The 18303-nt window shown below is 60.4% G+C and overlaps 1 protein-coding gene across 9 annotated transcripts in view; it reads left to right on the top strand.

Annotated features, from left to right (window-relative positions):
* TPCN2 (two pore segment channel 2) overlaps window positions 1-16878 on the top strand; it is a 31634-nt gene extending 14756 nt beyond the window's left edge. For 5 of the 9 annotated variants that reach the window (XM_082342564.1, XM_082342561.1, XM_082342560.1 and 2 more), the window contains 17 exons: window positions 290-355; window positions 791-855; window positions 1347-1447; window positions 2052-2133; window positions 2307-2393; window positions 6057-6176; window positions 6277-6336; window positions 8158-8286; window positions 8990-9039; window positions 10429-10528; window positions 12574-12645; window positions 13870-13943; window positions 14457-14538; window positions 14621-14703; window positions 15006-15087; window positions 15463-15557; window positions 16064-16878. In XM_082342564.1, the coding sequence (XP_082198690.1) occupies window positions 290-355; window positions 791-855; window positions 1347-1447; window positions 2052-2133; window positions 2307-2393; window positions 6057-6176; window positions 6277-6336; window positions 8158-8286; window positions 8990-9039; window positions 10429-10528; window positions 12574-12645; window positions 13870-13943; window positions 14457-14538; window positions 14621-14703; window positions 15006-15087; window positions 15463-15557; window positions 16064-16142 (1427 nt within the window). In that variant the 3' untranslated portion in view covers window positions 16143-16878. The other 4 variants (XR_014231631.1, XR_014231633.1, XR_014231632.1 and 1 more) reach the window with 4 other exon arrangements.
* The last annotated feature ends 1425 nt before the right edge of the window (window positions 16879-18303 follow it).

Here is an 18303-nt window from a genome sequence, read left to right as displayed (position 1 = left end):
CCACGTGTCCTGTGAGTCCTCGAGTCACCCAAGGGAGAGCTGAACTTTCAGTCTGGGAGGCGTGGTCATGGGGAAGCCTAGAGGATGAGCATCCTTGAGAGGTAGTGAGTTCCCTGTCCCCGTGGGTGTGCAAGCAGAGGCGTGAGGGGCAGAGTTGGACGAGAACACCTCCCAGCTCTCCTAACACGGGGCCCGCCTTTCTGTTGAGAAGGCAGTGGTGTGAGACAATGAAGGGAATCACTGGACGCTGGCTCTGTGGGTGTGTTTTATTTCCTTTAATTTCTTTCAGTGATGATTCCTGCCTATTCCAAGAACCGGCTCTATGCCATCTTCTTCATAGCCTTCACCCTGATAGGTGAGTCTGGGCAGGTCTGCAGGGTCACGTGGGGCAGACAAGATCCCGAAAACTCGGGGCTGGGTGTGCTTCCCAGATCCTGCAACTTCACCTCAGTGGACCCCCTAACCCTGTGACCGCACTTCGGCCTGACCTCCCCAGTCCTGTGACTTCATCTCTCTGTGGCCCGTCCGTGGTTTTCATTCCGTGACCACCGATGACTTGTCCTCAGTGCCCCTGCTGGGCAGGTCGGGTGGCACCCCCATCCGCAGACGAGGCCCCCAGGCCCCAGGCCCTGTCTCTGCCCATCTGGGCCCTTCTTGCTGCTCACCTTCTTGCTATGCCCGTGTCGACCCTCTGGGCCCCCATCGCTGGTGCTCCTTCCAGACTCTGCCCCTGCCCGTGTGGTCCCCACTGACAGGGGTCCCCACTGACCATGGCCTTTTCCTCTCCAAGGGAGCTTGTTTTTGATGAACCTGCTGACGGCCATCATCTACAATCAGTTCCGGGGCTACCTGATGGTGAGCTGAGCTGCCCACCCTGCCCGGCTGTGAGGGGAGCTGTCCCTGGAGGCCTGGCGGGGAGCTGACCAGCGGGGGGCAGGGGGGACAGGGTCCGCAGTGGTCTCGGCACTGCCCCGGCTCCCTCTTTTGGGGGAGGGGGACTGGGCCCGTCCTCCCTCCCTGCCCCCCAGGCGGTGCTGTCCCCAACGTCACCCTGGGGTCCCTCCCCTGCCCCGCCTCCTCTAGAGGGAGCTGCAGTCTTCTTGCAGTGACCCCAAACCCACCTTGCAGGGGGGCCAGGGACCCCAAATCTGCTGAGAAGAAACGCATACCTTAGTGAATTACACAGCGAGTGGCTATCAGCAGGACCAGCCCTTGTTGTCCCCTGATGCCCGCGGGGCAAGGAGCTGCTCCCCAGGCTGCCGGTGGGCGGGGGCTGCCCGAGGACAAGGGGCTGGGCGGCTGGGGAGAGGGCTGAGCCGAGCCCCTCAGAGCCATGCTCTTTGCAGAAGTCTCTGCAGACCTCACTGTTGCGGAGGCGCCTGGGGATCCGGGCTGCCTACCAGGTCCTCTCGTCCGTGACGGCAGAGGGAGAAGCCCACCCCGAGAGGTGAGTGTGGGGCTCCGGCCCTCTTCCCCTGGGGCTGCTCTGGGAGGGGGTGTTCACGGGGGGGACGTTTCCTGAGCGCCCAGTCTGTGCCGAGCTCCCTGCTGGCAGCGGGTTGCAAGCCTCCTTTGTGATCACGAAGACGTCCCTGGGCTTCCAGGGTTTCTTTCCGTGGTCCTTGCGTCTGAGTTAACTCGTGTGTCCTGGTGACCCGCTGGAGATCCCTGGCTGGTGAGGGGCCGTGTGCTCTGACCTGTCCCCCTCCAGGGGCACCCTTCCCACACCCTGGTGCTGTGACCCGTGTGTTGGGACCGGAGGGGCCCGGGACACATGTCGACTCTGCCGCCTGGCTTGGAGGCCATGTCACCGGGGAAGCTTCAGTGCCCCCTGCTCGTTAGCCGCGGGGCCTGTCGGATTGCACCCCCTTCCCAGCTTCAGCTGCTCCTCTCTAAGGCGGAAGATGAGGTCTCGGGGTTTTGGAGACAGGAGGACCATGAGGCGCTCCTTCTTGGAGGCCCTGTCATCGCCCGGGGCTGCTCAGGCCAGAGGTTGGGGCGCCCGAGGGTGCTGATCTGGCTGGGCTCACGGGGGGGCGTTTTCCCCACAGAGTCGGGGTGAAGCCCCAGGACTTCCTGCAGGTGCTTCAGAAAGTCCAGCTGGGTAGTGACCGCAAACAGGCCATCACGGAGGTACCGGTCCCCCCGCCCCCGCCTTCCCCTGCCAGCGCCTCTGGGCTCCGGGCGTCAAGTGGGTGTCATTGCGGATCAGCCGGGCTGGCCCAGTCCGGGTGGGGCCAGGGGCAGCTCCCCCCTCCTGCCCTCAGCCCAGCTTCTCGGTTGACCAGTGCTTTCCTGCTTTGCAGAAGCTGCATTCCCGCAGTGGGGACCTGCTGTCAGCCGACGAGTTTCAGAAACTCTTCGATGAGTTTGACAAAAGGGTGATCAAAGAGGTAACGGGCCAGGACCGGAGTCACCTGCCCAGTGCCAGGGCCACCCGGGGTTAGGGGGAAGTCCTTGGTGTCTGTTGGCATTGATCATCTGGGTCACGCTTAGTGACCAATGCCAGGACTTGCCTTCCCAGGGATTCTGGTCCCTAGGATGGTACGTGGGAACAGAGATGGTGTGGCTCTTGGGGAGATTTTGTTGACCTCATGAAATTCACAGACCACAGGGACTGTTGTCTTGACCCAGAGGAACTTTCCAGACAGTTTTCTCCGTCTCCGTGATAGACTTTTATCCTCTTCCCATGTGTCCTAATCTGGGAGGTTCCTGAGTTTGTCTAAAACCTTTGTTTGTTGTCCTTGACACTGAGTTTTAAAGTTACCAAATGGGCCTCAGCATCCAGCTCAGTGCTGTGTCCATAAGACCCTGGACCGCCTGCATTTTACGTAGCAGGTTTGTGGGAGGTGGGGGGGTGGGGTGGGGTGGGGTGGGGTGGGGTGGGTGAGGTGGGTGGCAGAGGTGCTGAGAGACAGCCGAGCTGTTCACAGGCAGACTGTGGGGGCAGCGGCAGGGGCTGCCACTGCAGCCACTTGGCCTTCAGAGGGCCAAGCCGGACTCGAACGGGGATTGGAGTGAAGAGGTGGAATCGGACATCTCCTGCTGATTGGACTCCTAGCAGCTCTGTGTCACCGTTGAGTCAGTCAGCTCAGCTTCTGTAACAAATACCACAGCCTGGAGGTGCTTAAGTAACAGGGCTTATTATCTCCCAGTCCTGGAGGCTGGAAGTCTGAGATCCCGGTGTGGGCAGGGCCGGGGCCTCCTGAGGCCTCTCTCCCTGGCGTGTAAATGGCCGTGTTCTTCCTGTGTCCTCACAGGGTTGTCCCTCTGTGTGTGTCTGTGTCCCAGTCTCCTCCTCTTATAAGCACCCCAGTCACGTTGGACTAGGGCCCCACCCCAGTGACCTCATTTCCCCCTAATTTCCTCTTAGGAGACTCTGACTCCAAATATAGTCACATCTGAGGTTCTGTGGGTCAGGATGTCAAAATACAATTTTGGGGGATACATCTTAGCCCACAACAAATGTCAGCTTCTCCAGGTCTTGTGGTCAGCCTCTGTGGCCTCAGGCCCCGGTCAGAGGTGGTTTTCCTAAGAACATGTTTTCCTGAGGTCTTTCCAGGTCACCTGGGGGCAGGCCCTGCTGGGCCTGGAGCTCCGGGTGGTGCGTATGTGGCATGTCTGTTGTCAGCAGCAGACTCATTGCGGCACCCTCAGGGCACGGGAGATGGTTGTAGGGACACACAGGCGGACACTTTGTATGTTAGTGCACATCGTACCTCTCTTGGGAAGAGGCTAGGCAACAGTGTCTGCTTCCAGGTGACTCGAAGGAAATAGTAAGTACGTGCCATCAGATGCAGATTTTGCAGAAACTGTGACAGTGGTCCTCAAACGATAGAAAATCAGGAAGCACCTTTCTAGATGATGGTCCTCATCCTGGGGCAGGAGGTTTGCTGGGCCCAGGACGCAGCTCTTGGCAGCTGTCATGTGATCCAGCCCTTTTCTGGGTGCAGGCTGACCTGGGCAGGAAGACGTCTGGGAAGGCAGGCTCCTTTCTCAGGGTTCGCTCGGTGGGGTCCACTGGGCCAGCCAGGCTCTCCCTGGGCACTTGCCTGCTGGCCTGTAGGATGCTGCTGGGTCCGGGTCTTCCAAAACCGACTCTCCCTTCCTCTTCTGGCATCAGGATCTGATGATATCAAAAAGGAGGTGCTGTGGTTGTGACTGGCGGAGCAGGGCACATGCTGGGCACAGACTCAGGGATGGTCTAACACGCAGGCCACGCCCCTGCCCTAACCACACCCCTGCTCTGGCCACGCCTTTCCTAGTGTGGTCCATGGGATGTTCTCTCTTCCCACAGCTACCTGGGTCTAAAGTCCAGAATTGTGATTTGAGATGGGAGTTTGGGTCCTAGAGGTTTGGGGAGCTGTGGTGTCCTTGCCTTGGTTTTATGACAGCCTCTTACCCCGAAATGCTGATTGCAAGGGGGCAGGCAGGTGCTTCACGGATTGTTAGCATGTGGGGGCTTGTCCCAGGTGCCCTGGCAGCCTGTGAATTTGGAATCGCTGCTGAAGGAGAGGCGTTCTCCAGGCAGGCTGATACCAGGAAAACATGAGCCTTTCACGAGAGCCCTCCCGTGTGTCGTCACCCCCTGTGCATCAGCCTGGCCTCCGGTGCTGGTCAGTTCTTGCTAACTGGTTGTAGAGAAGGTACTGTGCCAGCTTCTGAAAGTCTGTTTTTCTTTTAATAAGAAGCTTTTTGGGTTAAAAGCATAGCAGTCATTCATTATAGGTAGTAGAGAAAAATAGAAAAACCCACCCAGCTCTCCCCCTTCCCAGAGACAACCACTGAAATCATTTTAAGGTTTGTTATTTCTTGATAGCAAGGTAATCTATGAGTCCATACTTCTTGTAACCATTTAAACACCATGGATAATGCTGAAATCTCTCTTGGCCAATATATCAGTCTGGGTCCAAACAGGAGACAGAAACCACTCAGTGGGTTTAGCAGGGGAAGTTTAACATTAAGAAGTGTCAACTGTGATAAAAGAGTAACTGTAAGATACGAGGAAACTCTGCGGTACCTGAGGGGTGAGGGAGATGCCTGAGGAAGAGCAGAGCTGGGAGGGGGCGCCTTCCCCAAGGCCAGGGTTCACACTCCCTTGGAGAAGTTGTGGTCCAGCCCACAGGGTGACAGAGACGTTTGCCGGTTTGCCCGGCCTGGAGCTGGTCTGCAGTCACTGGGCAAACAGGAAGCCACCCTCTGGGGTGCAGCAGGGATGGGTGCGGGTGCAGAGGGAATTGATACCTAATTCCCTCTGCACCCGCACCGTACTAGTGTGGGCAGGTGGCCTCTGGGCACCAGTTCCCACGTGGAGGACTGTGGGAAGATTGGGAACGTTCTTACCGGGTCAGGCTGTGGCTGTCTGTCACCGAGGGACCATGCGTCTGAGTGTGGGGCTGGGTCAGAGCTCCGTGGGTGTCCTCATCCCACTTGAGATGTGGCTATCATGACAGAGAAGCCGAGTGTTTAATTTGATCGGATTTAAATTTAAATCAAGTGGCCACGTGCAGTGAGCGGCCCCTGCGTGGGACGGCGCAGGCGTGGTCCGTCTCATGCTGCGGTGACCGCCCTGCGCCTCTGTCCTGGCTCTGGGGTGGGCTGAGCATGGGAGTGCTGGGTCTGACGGGTGTCTTCACGTTAGTATTTGTTGCCTAATTGCCCTCCTTTGAGTTCCACTCCAGCGTGGTCACGATGTGTGAGGTTCCTTCATTCTGTGCTGAGTTTTCATAGTTATTAGCTTGTAATTTATACATGTATTTTCACATGGCGCTTTGCATACATTTAAGACGACTGTGTGATAGTCCGTCACGGGTTACTTACAGCATCAATGGCCATCTGGGTTATTTCCACCTCTCTCGGTGTTAGAAAGACCGTGATGAACATCTTTGCGCATAACACCGTTACTGTGTTTGAGACGATTTCCTTAGGCTGGAGAGCCTGGGATAGGAAGTAAGGTAGGAAGAGGTCAAACCCCAGGATAAGGGGGTACAGGCATCGTTGGGCCCCTGTGGCCATGGCCACCTCCGGCATGTTTCTGAGCATGTGTGTCCCCCCAGCACCCGCCGCGGCCCGAGTACTGGTCTCCGTTTCTGCAGAGCGCCCAGTTCCTCTTCAGCCACCGCTACTTTGACTACCTGGGCAACCTCGTGGCCCTTGGAAACCTCGTGACCATCTGTGTGAGTGAGGATTTGCCCTGGCATCTCCCACCCCCTAGATCTCTCACCTGCCCTTCCTCCCGGCTCCGGGGCTGAGTTGCCGTCCGCTCTGGCTCCGCAGGTGTTCCTGGTGTTGGATGCAGATGTGCTGCCTGAGGACCGTGATGACTTCGTGCTGGGGGTGAGCTCTCCAGCCGTGCGAGGTGATGGGGAGTTAGGGGGGTAGAGGGCACAGCCTCCCCACCTGGGGCCCCAGGTCCCTGGGAGGCTGGGCTGTTCTAGGGCATCACAGGGATGGCCCAGGGGTCGGGGTGCCGGCCATGGGAGGGCAGCCGGGAGCCCTTGCAGAGCCCCGGGTGAGCCGGCATGCGGGCCGGACGGCGGAGGGAGAGTTGTGTAGAGAGAATTCCTTTCCTAACATTCTGAGGTCTTGTCAAACTCCTTAGGAACTTAAAAACAATTTTTCCATTTTGGATTTTAAGCAAAAAGCTGTACACGCCCCCCACTCCCCCATATTACTTAATGCCAGGCCTTCACAAAGCATGTATTTTAAAGTTTATTTTAATGAAATATATTATGAATGATAATTAAGTTGATGAAAACCATTGAATGTTCTCTAATTATATAAGAAAAGCTTGATTTGTCCAATTAAAAAATGACACATTAGGTCATGTATATTAAACACAGAGTTAAACTTACAGCATCAAAATTGAAGAAGTGGCTTCTTGACCTGCTATTTGAAATTCCTCTATTTCACACTTAAAGAAAATCAAATTTTCTACTTTCCTAATTTTTTTTTTTTCCCGGATTCGACAGGAATTGTTCAGTCTCCTCTGTGTGAATAACATATTGCAGAGGTGGCTGGTTTTTATTCCTGACAAATGTCAAGTTGGATACAGTTGACCTGTATTTTATCTTTTTTAACAATAGTTTTTTTAAGCACTCGAGTCAGCTTGATTGCTTATGAGAGACTTCTGGTCAGATCAATGCCACGTAGGGTTCTTGAGGTGACTTTGCAGAATTCCATCATTTTATGCCCCTTGATAACTGCTCATAATGCAGGGTCAGAAATGTTTATTCTTCTGCCTCTAACGGAGATCTCTGTGTAGGTGTGAATGAGACAGCGTTGGCTAAGAATATAGAATTTAGACTGGATGCTGGGCAAGGGGACTGCCGCGCTCTGCTGACCCCATGACCCCTCACCCCACCCCGACGTAGCCCCCTCTAAGGGAAGAGCTACTTGATACTTCACTTATTGGCTTCAAAAAAGACAGTGACCCCATAGCCCGAGACCAGCTTTGATGACGAGGCCTCCTAAACACATCCCCCCCGCGACTGGGAGGAGGCTGCTGAGAGCCAGGAGTTTCCGTGAGGGAAGGACACTGCCCGGTGCCCCCAGGAGATTGGACCAGAGGGGCCAGGTTGGAGGCGGAGACCCCCGAGGAGGCCAGGGGAGAGAGGCCTGGGGGTGGGGCTCCGGCTGTGGTCGTGGGGAGGGAGCCATGGGGCAGGTGTGGGTGACCCAGGCCCTGCCAGCATAGAAATGATGTGGGGCTGGGAGACACCGGGCCTGGGGGGTTGAGGGCCCGTCGGATGGTGGGGGGAGTCTGGGTCGGGGGATGCAGACGTGCGAATTGTTGTTGAAGCTGTGCACGGGGTGCAGGTCACCCGAGGAGAGGGTATGGGGCAAGAAGGGGGCGCTGAAGATGCCCGTGTCTGGGGGTGCGGGGGGCTCGGGAAGAGCAGCCCAGAGGGGCCGAGGGGCAGCAGAGAAGTGGGAGGAGAGGGTCACGTGGCTCCGGCAGGGGCGGGATTTCGCCGTGTGCAGCTCCCGTGGTGGGTTTCGCCGTGTGCAGCAGGGCGGGATGCAAGGGGCCCTGTGGCGTCCAAGCCGCGTGGATCCCTCCTGGGCCCCATTGCGGGGGGGGGGCGGGGGGCAGGGGCGGTTGGGGAGCCGGGCGGCACCGGGACTGAACGCCGGGTCCCGCTTCTCCCTTTTCAGATTCTCAACGGCGTCTTCATCCTGTACTACCTGCTGGAGATGCTGCTCAAGGTGTTCGCTCTGGGCCTGCAGGGGTACCTGGTCTCCTCCAGCAACGTGTTCGATGGGCTTCTCACCGTCGTCCTGCTGGTAAAGTCTGAGACGGGCCGAGGCGCGCTCTGGGGCGGGCGGGGAGCGCTCGGCGTCTGGCTGGGCCCGGGGGCCGCGGGCACTGGGGCTCCCGCCTCCGGTGACACAGGGGCTGGCTTCCCCCGGCTGAGCTGCTTGGCGGGCGGCTTCAGGAGGCTGGTTTCTGCTGCATCTGCGCATCGTGGGTGGGAGTGTGCAGCGGTGGCAGGCTGCCTCTCCTGACCCCTGGGGGAGGCCCCGAGGGAACCCGCGGTCCCCGCTGGCCAGTGGGGCCTCGACGTGGGCGAGGGAGGGGCAGGGGTTCGCAGGCACCGCGGGTCTCGGGACACCCTTCCCCAGGGCCTGGGGGAGTGAGGGGCCACGCCCGGTGGGCGTGTCACAGCGGCGATATTGGCGTGACACGTATTCGTATCTGATGGATTAGAGCCGTGGGCCCCTGGGAGCAGGAGGGAGACAGCTGACCGAGTAGCTTCTCCCGTGCCCGGGACTCGGCCGGCCCTTCCCGAGCCCTGCCCTTCGTGTGTGCAGACCGACTCCTGAGGCCAGGTGTCTTGCTCAGCTGCAGGATGTCCCCACGTGGCACCCACCGTGGCGATAGGACCCCCCTGGTCCTGATTTCTCCCCGGAACCCCCTTTGGGGGCAGCGTGTGAGAGCTGCCAGTGAGCCTTGCCGTAGCGAGCTTCTTTTCTTTTGTAATTAAAGGTTTTGGAGATCTCAACTCTGGCTGTGTACCGCTTCCCACACCCGGGCTGGTATGTGACCGTGGAGGACCCAGGGAGGCCTGGCTAGCGCCCCGGGGAAGGGTGTGCGCCCGGCTTCCGGCCGCTGGCCCGGGCAGCTCTAGAGCCAAACGCCCGACTGTCGGGGGAGCGGCCGCGGCTCCTGCCCTGCTGAGGCCTATGGGGACAGGCCCCGTCTCATCGCTCTTGGGGACTCTGTGCTTGTGCTTCGTAGCCGCCTTCAGAAGGGTAGCGTTCCCAGAGCCGGGACGGGGAGCTGTGGAGGTGCCGCCTGCAGTGCCCCGGCTCAGCGCCCCCTGACCCCCACCCCGGGATGGGACGCGGGGCCCAGGTGTGCTGGGGGCCAGAAGCAGGGAGGTCCTGGGGGCACTGGAATCGGGCTGGGGCCCTCCTCTGGTTGGAAGCCCTGGGACCTGGGGTTGTCACCTCCCACCCTGGGTGTCAGTTCACCTCCCCGTAGATGGCACGGATGGCCCGGGGCTCGCTGAACTCGTGCTGCCACGTGTTCTAGCCACGCAGAGCGATGGACATCTGGCCAGGGGTCCCAGGGCGCCTCGCAGTGTGGCTTGTGGCAGGCTTGGGGTCTCGCTGCCCAGAGTACAGCCGCCAGCAAGCACGCGTGCCGACCTCGGGCCCTCGGGCAGCCCTGGTGTCTCGGTCCCGCTGCTGGGCTGCTTCCGTCTCAGTGGAGCGGTTGGGAGTTGCCCAAGACGGGGATGGAGGTGGAAGGCTGCAGCTCCTTAGGGTCCCGGGAAGGGGCTGTGTCGGGAAGACGGGGGCTGTGCGGTCCTCGGCGGGGACCTGCGGCCTGGGAGCCGTGGGGCTGCTGCACCGCCCGGCACCTTGGGGCCGGCTCACCTTGTTTCTCAAGTGCGCTAAAATCCGCACTGGGGAGGCGGGGTGGGCTGGGGTGGGGGGGTGACATCTTGGGTGAGAATGGGTTTAAATTTAAATAGAAATGAGAGGCCAGTAAGGCCATGAGGGACACCAAGGGGACAGGGTCAGGGCTCAGGGGATGGCTCAGAGGTTAGGGAACGGGGTCAGAGGATAGGGGATGGGTCGGGGCCCCATCTCTCCCGGCTCTGCTGGGACCCGAGCTGGGCGTCCGGAACCTCAGTGTTCTCCCGTGTAGGACGGGGGTCGGGTAGCCCTGCGGCACTGCGGGGGGCTGTGCCCTGGAAGGTGTTGCCGTGACCGCCAGGGGCTGCAGGCGTGGGCGGCTCAGGCTCTGCCCTCTTGTCACGATGGAGCTGGTCCGGCTGGGGTTGGCTGCGGGGCGCGCTCCCGGCACTTCTGTGGCTCTCTCTGAGCCTCTGCGTCTCTGTCTCTGGACCCCGTGTCTCCCGTCTGCTCCTCGCTGGCCTCCGGCCTCCCCCAACCCGTCTGCACGTGTCTCCGCAGGAAGCCGGAGGTGCTGGGCCTGCTGTCGCTGTGGGACGTGACCCGGCTGGTGAACGTGCTTGTGGTCTTCCGCTTCCTGCGCGTCATTCCCAGCATGGAGGTACCGCCCCCGCCTGCGCACGCCGTGGCCTTGCTCTGGGAGCGGGTGCGCCTGGCGGGCAGGGAACGGGCCGAGCACTGCCCCCGCCACCTGGGGCCCTTCGGGCTGCGGCCCCGCCCTGCACTGCGGCTGGGCCATGCTGGCGGCGGTTGGAAGTATGAGTGCCCAGCCCTGCTTTGTGGGTGAGGACAGCGAGGGGTGCGGGGGACCCGTGTGAGGCCCCTCGGCGGGTCGCAGGGGTGGCCTCGTGCTCCTTGGGGTCCCTGACCTTTGCGAGGACCTGCTGTGCTCCCAGCCATCCTGCGTTTCTGGAAGGCCTTCGGCACGGGCTGCTGGTGGCTACTGGTGCTCATTTCCAGGACCCCCAGAGCAGGAGTGGGGCGGCCTGTGACCGTCTCTGAGCCTCGGTTTCTCTTAATGTTCCCACCCGGAGTAACACCCACCTTGAGGGGAGGGGAGGCGGGAGTCGCGTGCTCAGGCCCAGCTCCCGCCCGGCCCGGAGGCTCCCGTCTGCTTTCCTAAGCACTTTTCAGGAGAAAAGAAACCGAGGACATCTGACCCCTTTCTAAGTGTCCAGGTCCTTCCCCTGGGCATGTCTGTCCTTCCTACCAAGCTGCGCTCCTGGCCTGTCAGGGGAGTGACCTGTCACCCAGGGGTATTTCCCATCTGAAGGGGGCTCGGGGGTCCTGGGTGCAGAGGGGGGCTGCTGCCCTTAGGCCTTCATACACACACACACACACACACACACCCCTGTGTGATTATACACACGCATACACATAGTGTACACAGGCATGTGATCACACACAGACCCACAAGCACACATACAGTTATACACACGCACACGTAATCACACATCCACACAATCACATGCGTCATCTCACACATACACGTGATTATACACGTGCATACACCAACACGTGTATATGTGGAACCACACACAATTGTATACACACGTGCATGTAATCACACACATACACATAATCATACACTAGAGCACACACAATATACGCTTACACAAGCCCAACTGTATATACATACACAAATAATCACACGTGTGCGTTCGTACACACATGCGTGATCACCTGTACACGCCTGTACACACATGCGCACATGCATGTACACACATGCACATAATCACACGTGCACACACGTACAGCACGGTCCCCGCCTGCTACCATCCAGCGCTGTGTCCTCCTGACTTACCAGGTGGGGTACCAGGCTGTTCGGAAAGCCCTTCTCCGGGGCTCAGGGTGGCCTGTGGCCGGGGTTCCTGACGGGGTCTCTGAGGCCCCATCTCAAACCCTGTCACCCGGGGCTGACCGGCCGTCTCCAGGTCGGCATTTCTTAGGAGCCTCCAGACCAGGAAGGAGCTGACCCGGCCTGAGTGGGTTGGTGGGCAGTGTGGGCCTCGGCCCTGCACACCATGGCTTCACCAAGGGGCTTGGACTTAGACCCATCTGAGGCTGGGTGGGTGGAGGTATCTGCAGGGAAGGGGGTATATGCATCTGCGTGGGTGGGTGTATGCAAGTGTGAGTATGTATGGGTGGGCATGGAGGTATGAGTGTGTGTGTGTACAGGTATGGGTATACAGGTGTGTATGGGTGGCTGTGGGTGTGTGTACAGGTGCGTGTACAGGTGAGGTGTGTATGGGTGTGTATACAGGTGTGTGTACAGGTGAGGCGTGTATGGGTAGCTGTGGGGTGTGTGTACAGGTATGTGCATACAGGTGTGTATGGGGGCCTGTGGGTGTGTGTACAGGTATGTGTACAGGTGAGGCGTGTATGGGTGGCTGTGGGTGTTTGTACAGGTGTGTGTGTGAGGCCTTGGGTGTGTGTGTACAGGTGTGTATGGGGGCCTGTGGGTGTGTACAGATGCATGTACAGGTGAGGTGTGTCTGGATGCCTGAGGGGTGTGTGTACAGGTGTGTGGGTTGGGAAGTCACCAGTCTCCTCCTGCCTTTCCAGGTCAGCGTTGGGTGGTGGGCGGGTTGGTGTCACCTCAGTGGGACCAGGAGGAATCGGGTCTGTGCTTTCTCCCTGTCTCAGCTGATGGCCGTGGTGGCTAGTACCATCCTGGACCTGATCAAAAACATGCGGGCTTTCGGCGGGATCCTGGTGGTGAGTCTGGCTGCCTGCGCTGGCCCCTCGGGGGAGTGGAGCTGGACCGTTGGATGGGGAGCCAGAGCTCAACAGGAAGCTTGTGGCCTTCGGAAGGAGGGTCCCTGTGTTAGGGGAGCGGGTGACCAGGGCCCAGGAAGCACAGGGCGGGGCAGGAAGCCAGAGAGAGGAGCTCGGGGCTGGTCTGGCTGGAGGCATTACCTGACCACACCCCTTCCCGAGCCAGAGATCCTCTTGGTCACTTCTGAATCCCTCCTGTGTCCTGGGCCAGGGGCCACACTGAGAAGATGAAAGATGGAAGAGGCACCAGGGACCCCTCAGGGCCCCCAGAGCCCCCAGTGGGGTTTGGTCAACCATCCTTGCTCAGAGAGATTTCGAGAACTCACAGTCACTTTTGCTCAGAGAGCCGTGATGTCCTCCACCCTGGGGTCAGCCCTTCCCGCCCCCCCCGCCGCCCGCTGTTGACTCTACCCTGTGGCCCAGGCGGGGCAGGGCCCCGTGAGCAGGGACCCTGGGTGCTGCTCCAGGCACGAGGCTTGGAGGGCAGGAGAGAAGGTGACAAAGCCCTGCTGCTTCTTGTTTTGGACAATAAGGGGGCTCCTGTGGCGCTCTGGGCTGTCATGGGATGCTAGAGGTGGCACCTTGCTTCGGGCACTGCCCCCCAGACCCCTATTTGCACAGTGGAGGAAACAGGCCCAGAGGGGGGCTGGGTTAGCCTGGGGCGTGCGCCTCTTCGCTGCACCCCTCCCCCCCCCACCGGGCATGCTGTGGACAGGTCGGGGGCGGCCAGCAGCCGCTTCTCTGACTGTGGCACAAGGCTGACCAGTGGTGCACTCAGACGTCTCCTGGTGGACGTGGGGAGAGTGGTGGGACTTCTCCGGAGGGACCTGGCCAGCTCCCGGCCACCCTTCCACGGCACACCGTCCCCTGGCCCTCGCCGCCCTGTTCTCAGTGGAACCCTCTTCCTGCCGTACCAGCCCTGGAGGAGGGGTGGACAGCCTCAGTTCTTACGCCTGGGCCCCCGGTTTATCCTGGGGCTCCCCACGGTGGCTCCTCCCCGCCCGCTTCCCTCTGGCGCAGGTGCCTGGGAGCCCCAGTGTTCCTGGGGAGGCCGGCAGTGCCCGCAGCTGGGGGTCCCTGCTGGCATGCCGCCCTCGCAGGCCTCAGCCTGGCTTTGCGGGGGTCCCTCTGGGGGGTGCTGACAGGCCCCGCCTGCCTCCCTAGGTGGTCTACTACGTCTTTGCCGTCATCGGCATCATCCTGTTCCGAGGCGTCATCGTGGCTCCTGGAAACAGCAGGTGAGGGGGGCTCCTAGGTGCGGAGAGCGCCTCGCCTCTGGGGGCGCTGGAGCCGGGGTGACGGGGCGGGGCGGGGGGTGGAGGGGTGAGGCTCAGCTCCCAGGAGGGGCCTCCTGGCTCCTCTTTCTTCCTTGGCCTCTCCACCGCCCACCCCTCACCGAAGCCCTCCCTAGAACCTGCCCTGAGGGTGTTTCCCGTGCCGGCTCAGAGCCCCCAGCCGTGCCCCTTTCTGGACCTGCAGGTCAGGCCGCGTGACGGCAGAGGGGGCGTCCAGGGCCAGGCCTGAACTGTAGGGCCGGGGGCCCCCCCGGGCCGGCCGCTGGCCGTGTGTGTCCACAGCGCTCGGCTTCTCGCTGCCCTCAGTGCCTCCGAGGTCGGGGGCCGTCTCCTCTTTCCCCCGCTTTCTCAGGAGCCCAGCTGGGTCCACGCCGAGCAGGGGCCGCGGCGGTGCCAGGGCGCCCGGCTGTGTGTCCTGCCCCCGCCTCACAGCGACCCGGCTTGTGCCCCCCCCAGCCTGGCCCCTGACAACGGCTCCGCGCCCTGCGGGAGCTTCGAGCAGCTGGAGTACTGGACCAACAACTTCGACGACTTTGCCGTGAGTCCTGCGCCCCCTGCCCCTCGGGACCCCCGCCCCCGCCTCCCGCGGCCTCCTGGACCCTGCGTCTGCCGCCCCACAGGCCGCCCTGGTCACTCTGTGGGACGTGATGGTCGTGAACAACTGGCAGGTGTTCCTGGACGCCTTCCGGCGCTACGCGGGCCCGTGAGTGACCCGTCCTGGCGGCCCCGACCGCGGCTCTGCGCGGGGTGCGCGTCAGGGTCTACACCTCCCGGGGACGGCGGGGCGTGTGCAGGAGCAGGTGGCCGCTGGGGGCCGTGACGGCGGGGCTCGTGGGGTGAAGGAGCTCAGCCTGGAGCTGGCAGAGCTCAGACGGGCCCCCACTCTCGCCGGCCGAGCGCCCCTAAAGGCCAGGCTGGGCCAGCTCGAGAGCGGGAACGGCGACGTCGCGGGAGCAGCCGCGCTCGGCTCACGGGCGGCCCCGGTGGCCTCCTCGTTCTCCGCAGGTGGTCCAAGATCTATTTTGTGCTGTGGTGGCTGGTGTCGTCCGTCATCTGGGTCAACCTGTTCCTGGCTCTGATTCTGGAGGTATCGGCGACCCTGCCCGGGCTCTTCTCAGTCGGAGTTGCTAACTTGCTGATGGGGGCCCACCTGGAGCTTGGTCCAAAGAGGCCGTGCTGGGTTCGGGCAGCCCTGGTGGGTTCGGGCTCCGTCCTCCCTTAGGGCTGCTCGCCCTGGCTGCTGGGGGCCTCTTGGAATGCTCCTGACCTTTGACCTGTGGGAGGGGGGCCAGAGGAGGGCTCTCAGGCAGCTGCTCCCATAGGAGCTGGTGGCCTTGGGTCCCGATGTCCAGGGTGGGCTTCTCAGCCAGGCCGACACTGTGGGGTTGGGGTAGGGGGACAAGGCTGGTTCCACGCAGGGCCCACGCCTACTGGCCACCCGTCCCTCCCTCCCTCTTGCCAGAACTTCCTTCACAAGTGGGACCGCCGCAGTCACCTGCAGTCCCTCACAGGGGACCTAGAGGCCACCTCTGAGGTGACCGTGGAGCTCTTGTTCAGGTGCGTGGAGCGGGGAGGCGGTGGGCGGGCGGTTGGTCCCCACGAGCCCGGGGTCTGCCTCCGCTCCTGTGCGGGGCCGGGACTCTGTCCTGCTCTCCAGTGAGCATATTTAGGGAAGTACCCTCAGGTTCCGGTGGTCTCCAGGTGATCCTGTTGGTGGGTGTAGCCAGGTGGCCCGAGGAAGCCTCGCCCTTCTCTTCTCCATGGTAACCTGGAGAGTGTCCCTCTGCTGGTTCAGAGAAGTGACAGTCGTCCCAGAGTCAGCCCCGGGCGGTCAGACTGCCGTCTCTGAGCGTTTGCTGTGTTGTTACAGCCACGCGGAGAGCCGTCCTCCCGGGCTTTGAGGGATGCCACGTACGCATCCCAGAGACGGACCCGAGTCCCTGGGGGGTGGTTCCGAGGGGCCCCTCGTCCCGAGCGCTGACGGGGCTTCTGCGTCAGCTGTGCTCACCTGCTCCTCTGGAGGTGCCCAGGGCTCCCCGTCCATGCTGTCTCCGATTCCGCAGGGATGTCCTGGAGGAACCCACGGAGGAGGAGCTGATAGAGAAGCTGAGCTACCACCCGCACCTGCAGCTGTGCAGGTGACGTCCAGGCGCCTTCCTGGCTGGGGCGGCGGCAGGTGATGCGGCCTCTGGAGGGGCGCCGGTCGGGGGAGGAGGCGGCTGCGGCCCAGCGGAGAGGCTTTTCCCTTGGGCAGAACCGCCGTGCGCGCCGAGGCTGGGACAGACGCAGGCCCTGCTTTGCAGCCGAGCTGGGCCGCCTCCGCAGCCCCTCGGGCGCTGGCCACACCACTTTCTTTTATAAGCTGCTTCCCTGAGACTTATTTTTCTAAACATGGAAAGAGGGCGACTCCACAGGGACCTTTGAGACAGTGTGAAAGGGAGGGCAGCGGCTCTCCCCCTGTGCCCTGTGATTTCCGTGGTGCCTTCACTGCCGGTGGCCTTCAGGGACCAGAGGCCCGCGTGAGGCCCGCACCGGCCAGCCGGCAGCTTTCCAGGGCATTAAGCTTGGGATGATCCTGGTTTCACATGATAAGAATCTGGACTTTTTATTACTGTATGGCTCGTGTGAGTGTGATTGGGTGCGTTTCTTTATGGGTGAGAATGCCAGTCATCTCCATCAATAAGTCTTGCACAGAATGAGGTTGTCATCCTTATTCCGACACGACTGTGCTTCTCTGGAACGGGGCCACCAGGTCTCAGCCTGTCAGAAGCCAGTGCTGTGGTTGGACCAGCCCTTGTGGCTCGTACTGTGTTAGCAAGATGCCTTTCAGCAACCACCGCCAGGAAACTTTGAAAAAATAAAGGTTTATTACTTACAAGACCTGGAAATTACATAGTACACCTGGGGCCACACAGTGAGGTCTCGGGTAGAGAGAGAGAGAGTGTGGGCCTGGGGTTATGCTTTTGTTGGGATCGAGGGTTTCAGGGGCTCACTCTTTTTTTTTTTTTTTAAAGAGAGGCTTTTTTTTTTTTTTTAATTTATTTTTGGCTGTGTTGGGTCTTCGTCTCTGTGCGATGGCTTTCTCCAGTTGCGGCGAGCGGGGGCCGCTCTTCATTGCGGTGCGCAGGCCTCTCACTGTCGGCGGCCTCTCATTGCGGAGCACAGGCTCCAGACGCGCAGGCTCAGCAGTTGTGGCTCACGGGCCCAGTTGCTCCACGGCATGTGGGGTCTTCCCAGCCCAGGGCTCGAACCCGTGTCCCCTGCATTGGCAGGCAGGTTCTCAACCACTGCGCCACCAGGGAAGCCCAGGGGCTCACTCTTTATTGGTGAATTCGAAACATAAGAGCAGGAATTTAAAGCCAAGGAAGAAAAAAAAAAGTGGTCCAAATGGTCAGTTATCAAAATCAACCAAGATTTCTAAAATAAAGGCGCCTCAGTGGAGGAAGGTGGCCTGGCTCTTTATCTCATTGAGCGGCTGCCAATGTGTTTATTTGAGATAGCCGTGTTTGAAGTGGACGCCTCTGCAATCATAGCTTAAGACAGGCACTTGCATTACAGAAAAGAAGAAAACAACTGTCGGGGCTTAACACTCCCCCGGGTATGGTTGTGTAGGTTGTGCACTGCACAAGGGTACCTGGCTGCAAGGGTGTGTCCTGGCATTGACTGTCTACCCCAGGAGGGGGACACCTTTTTCTAATTTGCATAAAGACATGTATAAGTCAGCGGTGGCCCTACTTCGTGTGTCCTCAGGGTGTGTGACAGAGGGGGCTGGGGTGGGGAGGAGGGGAAAGTGAGCAGTGCATGGCAGGCCACGTTGCCAGTTGGTCTGCCATCGATCCAGGTTGATAAATGGGTTTCTCATTTCAAGGGCCAGTTCGAGGGGTTGGTGGTAGCTCCTGGCGGTTCTGTTGAGAAGGATTGGAATCTTCATGGGAAGGGGTGCTGGGATCTATTAGTGATGTCTGCTGTGGGCACCGAAGGGGAAATCAGGGTACAGGTGCTGACTCCACTGCAGGAAGTGATCTCAATTTTCCCCAGCTTGTCTGGGAAGTGGGATGAGAGGAAAGCTTAACTAAAAAACGGCACTTCTAAAATGTCACGAAATCCAACTGCTTGAGGTTTTCTGACTGCTGGTAACGTTCTGTGTATCCAAGCGCGTTGTGGTTTCTGATCCCGGAGTTTTTCTGAAATTGTGGGCATTCACCCAATATTCCTCAGGTTTTGGGGACCTTTGGAGGTAGACAGGACTCTCCCAGACCTGCCCCCCTGTGCAGGCTGCCTTCCTGGAAGGCTGGTTTTGGGT

Source organism: Balaenoptera borealis, assembly GCF_965194805.1.
Source record: "Balaenoptera borealis genome assembly, chromosome: 11".
NCBI classification, from domain to species: Eukaryota; Metazoa; Chordata; class Mammalia; order Artiodactyla; family Balaenopteridae; genus Balaenoptera; species Balaenoptera borealis.
Note: the sequence above shows the minus strand (reverse complement) of the source record. Positions and strands in the feature narration are given on the sequence as shown.